General features: G+C 43.7%; 1 protein-coding gene across 1 annotated transcript; it reads left to right on the top strand.

Annotated features, from left to right (window-relative positions):
* Nucleotides 1-497: 497 nt before the first annotated feature.
* LOC147905742 (uncharacterized) lies at nucleotides 498-8,062 on the top strand. The gene is given in 8 exon segments (XM_087375421.1): nucleotides 498-806; nucleotides 917-978; nucleotides 1,071-2,670; nucleotides 2,865-2,923; nucleotides 3,353-3,562; nucleotides 3,803-3,866; nucleotides 3,968-7,418; nucleotides 7,420-8,062. Coding segments are annotated over 8 exon segments (6,015 nt in total). The 5' UTR covers nucleotides 498-628; the 3' UTR covers nucleotides 7,811-8,062.
* The last annotated feature ends 1,338 nt before the right edge of the window (nucleotides 8,063-9,400 follow it).

Raw genomic sequence — 9,400 nt, 5'->3', positions numbered from 1 at the left:
GTTGGGACCATGTGATCTCCACCATTTTCCCCCTGTTTTTCTCTTCTTTTTATTTCGGGCAAGCCTAGTGAATGCCAACACCCTAGAATCTCTCTCTCTCTCTCTCTCTCTCTCTCTCTCTCTCTCCCCCCCCTCTCTCTCCAATTCATCTCCCTCCCCCTCCCCCCACCCCTCTCTGTCTCTCTCTCTCTCTCTCTCTCCGCTTCAGCCCTCTTTTCCATGCTATGCATCCAATTCGTTTTCTTTTTTGATCTCGGGCAGGCCTTATGAATGATTCTCATCATTCAACTTGTTCTTTAATGCGCTCCCTTCCCCGCCTCTCCAATCTCACTTAGCTCCCTTTTTAATGCCCACTAGTTTAATCACAGCCTTGCCCTTTTTCCTTTTCACCCGTCTTCTTTTCTCCACGACTAATTAATAGGAATTTCTCATTTTTCAACATACTGCCCCAAGCTTTTTAAGAGGATATTAATATTAGTTTTCAATCGATCCCTCTGTCAAGAACGTACCCATGATTTTAGATCTCTTAAAAAGTTATCGCTTTTTAAGAGGGTATGAATATTAATTTTCAATCAATCCCTCTGTCAAGAGTAGCAGAGCTGGGATTCGAGGTCACTTCCCCCCAAAGATGTCTGTCAGGGATGGATGGATACCTTTGTCTGGCAGGTCCGAGAATCTTGAGGGTTGCTTCCTCCACCGTCTACATATGAACGTTTTTGTCTACAGGAAGACTGTTGAGCCGTGTATTTTAGCCCCACGGGGCCAGCAGAGTGGTTGGAAGAATAATGCAAGTAGCAGGAAGGAAGGTGGACTTTGCAGCCAGCATCATCGTTGTTAACTTTAATCTCATTTGTTAAAAACTACAGGATCGGTTCTCAGTAGCAGTAACATATGTTCCGGCATTCTTGGTATCCAGGTGTCATGTTGGAAACAGAAGGGCTATGGCGGAGCTCTTTCCCAGACAACACAGTTAAGCAGGTGAATGAGGCCTCAATAGGATGTTTGATGTCTTTATTCACTTGCTGTAGCTGCTCCAAATCTCTTCTCTAACATGAAACTTCATGCAACAGAGAGATTCAATGTGTGTGGACCTCTTGCAAAGTACAAAGCGGGCTTTGTGGATTGATGTTGGGCAGACCCCTCTTTGGGTGCAGCTAGCATCATTGAAACAAAGAGCATCATGCAAGTTTGTGGAGACAAATGTTTTTCCTAGCTCTTTTCTGCCTTCTGAAACTCAGGTATTTCCTAGAGATGAAATACCTTATTTAGAGATTCAGAGGGCAGAGAAGAGCCTGGACAAACTGACTTTGGTTGCATGGAGTGCAATTATTTCAGCACATGCTAATCTTGGGCAGAATGAGCAAGCTATCAAAGTCTATCACCAGATGCAAAAGTCAAGCTTGGAACCTAATGGACACATTTTCGTGTCAGTCCTGAAAGCATGTTCTAGCCTAGCACTGGTAGAGCAGGGGAAGTACATCCATCAACAAATCATTGGAAGCGGCCTTGAGTCAGACGCATTTGTTGGCAGTGCCCTCATTGACATGTATGCCAAATGCGGGAGACTTGAGAATGCACACATAGTATTCAGAAAATCGACCAAGCAGAATGTTGTAACTTGGAATGTGTTAATTGCCGGATATGCCCAGCACGGGAATAGTCAGAAGGCTCTTCAACTTTCAGAGCAAATGCATGAGGCAGGCATGGAGCCAAATCGGGTCACATTTATATGCATCCTAAAAGCATGTGCGGGCATAACAGACCTGGATCAAAGTAGACGCATTCATGCCCACATCATTGAAAGAGGGCTTGAGTCAGGTGCATTTATTGGCAATACTCTAATTGATGTGTATGCCAAATGTGGAAGCCTTCAGGATGCACAGGTGATGTTTGATAGATTGCCCAACCGAGAGGTGACGGCATGGAATGCATTGATTTCAGGTTACACTCAGCATGGACATGGTAAAGAAGCCCTTGAACTTTTTGATCATATGGAAAGGGGTTTGACTCCAAATCAGGTCACTTTTTTTTGCATTTTGAAAGCATGTGCTCGTGTTGGAGCCCTAGCTCTGGGCAGGCAGATTCATGCTAATTTTACCAAATGTGGGTCTGAGTTGGACCTGTTTGTTGGCAACACTCTTGTGGACATGTATGCTAAATGTGGGAGTTTCGAGGATGCTCACATGGTGTTTGAAACTTTGCCCAAGCGTGATGTTGTGACATGGAGTGCATTGATTGCCGGGTGTGCCCAGCATGGACATGGCCATGAAGCTCTCCAACTTTTTGAGCAAATGCAACTGGACGGTCAAAAACCTAACCAGTTCACATACGGATGTCTTCTGAAAGCATGTTCCAGCATAGAGCAGGGCAGGCGGGTTCATGTTCAGATCGTAGAAACAGAAATTGAGCTGGATGCATTCATCGGTAACTCTCTTATTGACATGTATACCAAATGTGGGAGCCTCGAGGATGCCCACACGGTGTTTGGCAATTTGCCCTCTCGAGACATTGTGACATGGAGCATGTTAATTGCTGGGTATACTGAGCATGGACATGGCCAAGAAGCTTTACAAATATTCAGTCAAATGCAAGAGGCAGGCATACAGCCAGACCAGGTAACATATGCTTGCACATTGAAAGCATGCTCCATCATAAGAGCCCTAGAGCAGGGTAAGCGTATTCATATACTCATCATCCAAAGTGGGTTTGAGGTGGATGGTTTTATTGGCAGCATCCTCATTGAATAACGAAGGTAGAGGATAGAGATGGAAGATATGCCTAACAAGAGGTTTGGATTGATACTTGATTCATGACACTTCGTTAAATATTACATAATAGCCTCTAATTGATAATGTCTTTTCCAGGAAGGTATAGCCTTTCCCTCGTTGTCTTCCCTTGTGATCCCGAGGTATTGGTTTTGAAGGTGAATAGGCTGCTACTATGATAAGGATTCTATAAGATTCCTCTTTATATTTACTTCCAAAGAATCTTCTAAAAAAGTGTTTATTTAAGTTGAGGAAGCAAGAGAAAGTGCAAAATGATGTGAGTACTTCATGCCTTTTGAAGACTTCCTATATTGTTGTATATCATTCTTCAAAGCCCGCTTTGTACTTTGCAAGAGGTCCACACACATTGAATCTCTCTGTCACATGAAGTTTCATGTTAGAGAAGAGATCTGGAGCAGCTACAGCAAGTGAATAAAGACATCAAACATCCTATTGAGGCCTCATTCACCTGCTTAACCGTGTTGTCTGGGAAAGAGCTCCGCCATAGCCCTTCTATTTCCAACATGACACCTGGATACCAAGAATGCCGGAACATATGTTACTGCTACTGAGAACCGATCGTGTAGTTTTTAACAAATGAGATTAAAGTTAACAACGATGATGCTGGCTGCAATTTGGAATCGTCCTTGCAGGATTGGGAAACGCGTACAGCTCTTTCTAACTCAAGCCAAGCGACTACATGTGCAGAGATAAGTATGCAAGCGGAGGAAGGAAGAAACAATCCAACAGACAATACAGGCGTGCAGCCAGGCGCACCAGAATTTACAGAGAATGTGGTGAACCTACCGTGAGGCAACGTAAAACAACGCGTCATTGGAACAATGTCGAGTAGACAGTTCGCGCAAATTCCCACAGCTCCGATCGACCACCAACTTAACCATAAAATCGATTTTCTTCTCGAAAGATGGCTCCCACCACATTAAAGTCTCCTGCCTTTTCCGAAAGCAATCCTCCATATTTACAAGCTCCCAGCAAACTGAATCTTTAGACGCTCTTCTCCATGCCGTGCATACCAGCGGCACAGAAAGGTAAAGGTCCTCAAAGCCTACTCTTTTGAAAATCTCCACCAGGGCTTCATAGGTAAGGTCAGCCCAGGATGCCTCTGTCTCCATTCCACGGAAAAGTCCTCTCCCGTGAGACTGAGTTGAGACCAGACAACGTACAACCTGAATGGTTTTCAGAGGTCCAAAGGCAAACGGCGAAGTTCTCAATGGAAATCTGCCGGGGGGAAACAAGCCGTTTGAGAAGACTCAAACAGAAAAATGGCAGAAAAGAAAGAACCACAAGCTCCCCGCTCTCATTTGCTTCCGCAATGCAGTTTCGAGGGTGGAGGAAAACACAGTCTGCACAATCACGAAGCAGTGATGAAATACCTTATTTAGAGATTCAGAGGGCAGAGAAGAGCCTGGACAAACTGACTTTGGTTGCATGGAGTGCAATTATTTCAGCACATGCTAATCTTGGGCAGAATGAGCAAGCTATCAAAGTCTATCACCAGATGCAAAAGTCAAGCTTGGAACCTAATGGACACATTTTCGTGTCAGTCCTGAAAGCATGTTCTAGCCTAGCACTGGTAGAGCAGGGGAAGTACATCCATCAACAAATCATTGGAAGCGGCCTTGAGTCAGACGCATTTGTTGGCAGTGCCCTCATTGACATGTATGCCAAATGCGGGAGACTTGAGAATGCACACATAGTATTCAGAAAATCGACCAAGCAGAATGTTGTAACTTGGAATGTGTTAATTGCCGGATATGCCCAGCACGGGAATAGTCAGAAGGCTCTTCAACTTTCAGAGCAAATGCATGAGGCAGGAATGGAGCCAAATCGGGTCACATTTATATGCATCCTAAAAGCATGTGCGGGCATAACAGACCTGGATCAAAGTAGACGCATTCATGCCCACATCATTGAAAGAGGGCTTGAGTCAGGTGCATTTATTGGCAATACTCTAATTGATGTGTATGCCAAATGTGGAAGCCTTCAGGATGCACAGGTGATGTTTGATAGATTGCCCAACCGAGAGGTGACGGCATGGAATGCATTGATTTCAGGTTACACTCAGCATGGACATGGTAAAGAAGCCCTTGAACTTTTTGATCATATGGAAAGGGGTTTGACTCCAAATCAGGTCACTTTTTTTTGCATTTTGAAAGCATGTGCTCGTGTTGGAGCCCTAGCTCTGGGCAGGCAGATTCATGCTAATTTTACCAAATGTGGGTCTGAGTTGGACCTGTTTGTTGGCAACACTCTTGTGGACATGTATGCTAAATGTGGGAGTTTCGAGGATGCTCACATGGTGTTTGAAACTTTGCCCAAGCGTGATGTTGTGACATGGAGTGCATTGATTGCCGGGTGTGCCCAGCATGGACATGGCCATGAAGCTCTCCAACTTTTTGAGCAAATGCAACTGGACGGTCAAAAACCTAACCAGTTCACATACGGATGTCTTCTGAAAGCATGTTCCAGCATAGAGCAGGGCAGGCGGGTTCATGTTCAGATCGTAGAAACAGAAATTGAGCTGGATGCATTCATCGGTAACTCTCTTATTGACATGTATACCAAATGTGGGAGCCTCGAGGATGCCCACACGGTGTTTGGCAATTTGCCCTCTCGAGACATTGTGACATGGAGCATGTTAATTGCTGGGTATACTGAGCATGGACATGGCCAAGAAGCTTTACAAATATTCAGTCAAATGCAAGAGGCAGGCATACAGCCAGACCAGGTAACATATGCTTGCACATTGAAAGCATGCTCCATCATAAGAGCCCTAGAGCAAGGTAAGCGTATTCATATACTCATCATCCAAAGTGGGTTTGAGGTGGATGGTTTTATTGGCAGCATCCTCATTGACCTGTATGCGAACTGTGGGAGCCTTGAGGATGCACGTGTAGTGTTTGACGCGTTAACAAAATTAGATGTTGTGATTTGGAGTGCTTTGATTGCATGCTATACTCAGCATGGACATGGTCAAGAGGCTCTCCTAATATTTGACCAAATGCATCAGGAGGGTGTGAAAGCAAACCCTGTCACATTTGTCAATATCCTGAAAGCATGTTCCACCATGGCAGAGGGTAGACGGATTCACATGCATATAATTGAATGTGGCTTTGAATCGGATTTTTTTGTTGGTAGCACTCTCATTGATATGTATTTCAGATGTGCAGGACCTGACGATGCATGCATTACTTTTGGCAGATTGCCAGAACGAAATGTTGTGACGTGGAACGTGTTGATGGCAGGGTATGCACAGCATGCAAATGGTCAGGAGGCTCTCCCGCTTTTCCAGCAAATGCAACAGGAGGGCATAGAACCAGACCCAACCACGTTTGTTTGCATTTTGAAAGTTTGTTCAGCTGTAGCAGCCCTAGAGCAAGGAAGGTGGGTTCACAATCACATAATTGGAAGTGGGTTTGAGTTGGATTTGTCTATTGGTAACACTCTCATAACCATGTATGTCAAATTGGGGAGCCTTGAGGATGCATGTTCCGTGTTTGACAAGTTGCCCAAGCTAGAAATTGTGGCATGGAATGCTTTGCTGGCAGGGTATGTCCAGTATGACCATGATGAAGAGGCCTTGCAACTTTTTGAGAAAATGCAACAAGATGGGACTGATCCAAATCCCATCACATTTGTTTGCATCTTGAAAGCATGCTCCCGCATGGCAGACCTTGAGCAGGGAAGGAAGGTTCACACGTATATCTTTGAGAGAGGTTTTGATTTTGATGGCAATATTGGCAATGCACTTATAGACATGTACAGGAAATGTCACAGTGTCCAGGATGCAAGCATGGTTTTCAATAGATTGCCAGAACGAGATATAGAGACTTGGAATATGTTGATTATAGGCTATACCGAGCATGATTCCGGTCAGATATCTGTGCGACTTTTCGAGCAATTGCAAGAGGATGGCATGATGCCAAACTGGGTCACATATATTTGTGTCTTGAAAGCATGTTCCAGCATGGCAGCCTTAGAGCACGGCAGGAAGATTCACCTCCATATCACTGAAACTGGGTTTGAATTGGATCCATTTGTTGGCAGCACACTGATTGATATGTATGCGAATTGTGGAAGCCTCAAAGATGCCCAAGCAGTGTTCGATAGGTTGCTCACACATGATATTGCAACGTGGAGTGCATTGATTGCAGGGTATGCCAAGAATGATAGTTGTTTTCTGGCCTTTGAAATTTTCAAGGATATGCAACAAGCAGGGTTAAAGCCAGATGATATGACATTTCAGAGCCTTCTTTCAGCATGCAGCCGTGCGGGCCTGGTAGAGGAAGGCTGTTTATATTTCAAGCTAATGCGTGAGAAGCATTTTATATCACCTGCAATTGAACATTATAATACTATGGTTGACCTTCTTGGCCATTCAGGGCGACTGAGTGAGGCCGAAGACTTGCTTGACACTAGTCCTTTTCAGACTAATATTGTGGGGTGGAGGTCTCTGCTCAGTTCCTGTAGAAAAATTGGCAAGGTAAGTTTAGGAAGGCAATGCTTTGACCGTGTTGTTACAATGGATCCTGGAAATGCTGCAGCATATGTGATTATGTCAAATATCTATGCTTATGCTGGCATGCAACAGGACGCAAAGAATGTAGATGGTCTTAGGAAACATGCGAATGCATGCCTTTATTGAGATTGGCAATCAGGTGCATGATTTCATTGTGGGAGACAAAAGTTACCCTCAAATTGATGGTATCTATCCAAAGCTCAAGACATTAAGTGTGGAAATGAAGGAAGAAGGATATAAACCTGGTTTATTTCGGATCCAACATTTGACGAGAAAGAGAGGATGCACTATGGGACATTCTGGGAAGTTGGCTATAGCGTTCTGGCTTATAAGTACACCTGAAGGCAGAACTCTTTGGGTATCAAAGTATCTTTGTATGTGCGGTGGATGCCATGTTGCCACCAAGATGATCGCCAAGGTTGAAAAGCAAGAGATCATAGTAAAGGATGCATTCCACATTCATCACTTCCACGGTGGAGCATGCTATTGTAAAGATTACTATTAATTAACACTGCTAAAGATTGGAGCACTATTTGAAAGGATTGGAGCGATAAGAACACGATCAATCATCGAGGGCTTTTGAGAAAAGGAAGATTTATAAACTTTTTTAGAGGCAATATTGTCTGAATTGATATTGGAAGGATCTACATAGATTGAGGGACTTAATCATATATTCTCAGCAACTTTGCCAAGATGGCAGCTTCTTCAGGACTGAAGATGGCGCTTATTGTGGCAAACCAGTGATATTCCATGCAAAGCTCCATGAAAAGGAGGATGATTTACGTTGTCTCGTGAGAAGTGGGCTAGAGCTGGGCTTATGAGTACATCTTATGGCACGATTGGGTGTCAAAGAATCTTTGAATTAAAGTGCCTGCCACTTTGCCACCAAGAAATACACATGATCACAGTAAAGGATGCATACTGCAAGCATCTTTTCCAGGAGGGAGCATGCTTTGTAAGCATCACTCTTAACTAACAAGATTAAAAAGTAGAGCACTGTTTGAAATTATTGAAGCCCTTGATTATAAAAAGATCATCAAGGGCTTTAAAGAAAAGGAAGCTGGTTGAGTCAAAGGTGTTGAGCACGTGGATTTTTAACGTTTTTAGACTCTGGGGAGGTGAGAATGGGTGAATTGATCTGCACAGATTAAGAGGTCGCATCATGGATGCTCAACAATAGAACTGAAGTTGGTGCTCTTTGTGCTCACCAATATTGCCAGCTGCCTATTATATGTCTAAGACATTGTCTTTTGGCCACCGCATATGTTTGTCTGCAGGGAAGAAATTCTGTACGAGGTTGCTTGCAGCATGACTCTTTGAAATGTAGAGCTTGGGGTTGTATTGATACGTTGGAGCATGCTATACTGCTATTGATCATGTTGGCAGCGCTTCTATCCTGTTTGCAGAAGGCTGTTGTTTTCCACTCCATGAGCAGTGCACAGGCTGACCAATAAAGTGTCTGAAATGCAGACGCTGTTCAGATGGTCTGTTGTCGATCAATGAATTGTCCTGTGGATTTGTTTTGTGGCACTATTTGTGTGGAGACATGGCTCTGGCTAGCAAAGCCTGACTTGGGATTGTAATCTTAAGCCGCTGCTGATCAATCATATTGGTTATACACTGGCTATGGATGTGGAAGACGGAAAATTTTCTTGGCGCACTAGCTGCTAGATCTGCTGAAAGTTCAACTGGTGTAGAGAATGGTCTCAACGATGGCACCAAACTGGTACAGTATGCATGTGATGGATCCACTGTTTATGTTACCGCTTTTAAATTTTTTCTTTTTCTAGAATTGGAATGCATATTAGCCCAATAGAAAGCTCTCACTGACTTGGAGGGATTTGTTTCAGTGGATCGTTGAAGATTGATTGGTTGTCTGTTATTTATAGTTGTCATCTTGTTGTTTCCGAAAAGAAGAATACGTTGAAGTTTTGAGTTTTGAGTTAGAGCCAGTGGTTGAAAGTCCTTCTAGAAGTTAGATGTGGATTCCAGAGTTCTTTGGAGAATTGTAGTGATAGATTATTGCTGGAAAGAGAGAGATAGTATAAGCATAGAAATCTTGTTTGTAGTTTTCTGACTTACAGATTTGCGAAAA

The sequence above is a fragment of the Dipteris shenzhenensis genome, chromosome 1 (assembly GCF_047967505.1).
Source record: "Dipteris shenzhenensis isolate YYH24624 ecotype China chromosome 1, Dip_SZ_1.0, whole genome shotgun sequence".
NCBI classification, from domain to species: domain Eukaryota; kingdom Viridiplantae; phylum Streptophyta; class Polypodiopsida; order Gleicheniales; family Dipteridaceae; genus Dipteris; species Dipteris shenzhenensis.
Note: the sequence above shows the minus strand (reverse complement) of the source record. Positions and strands in the feature narration are given on the sequence as shown.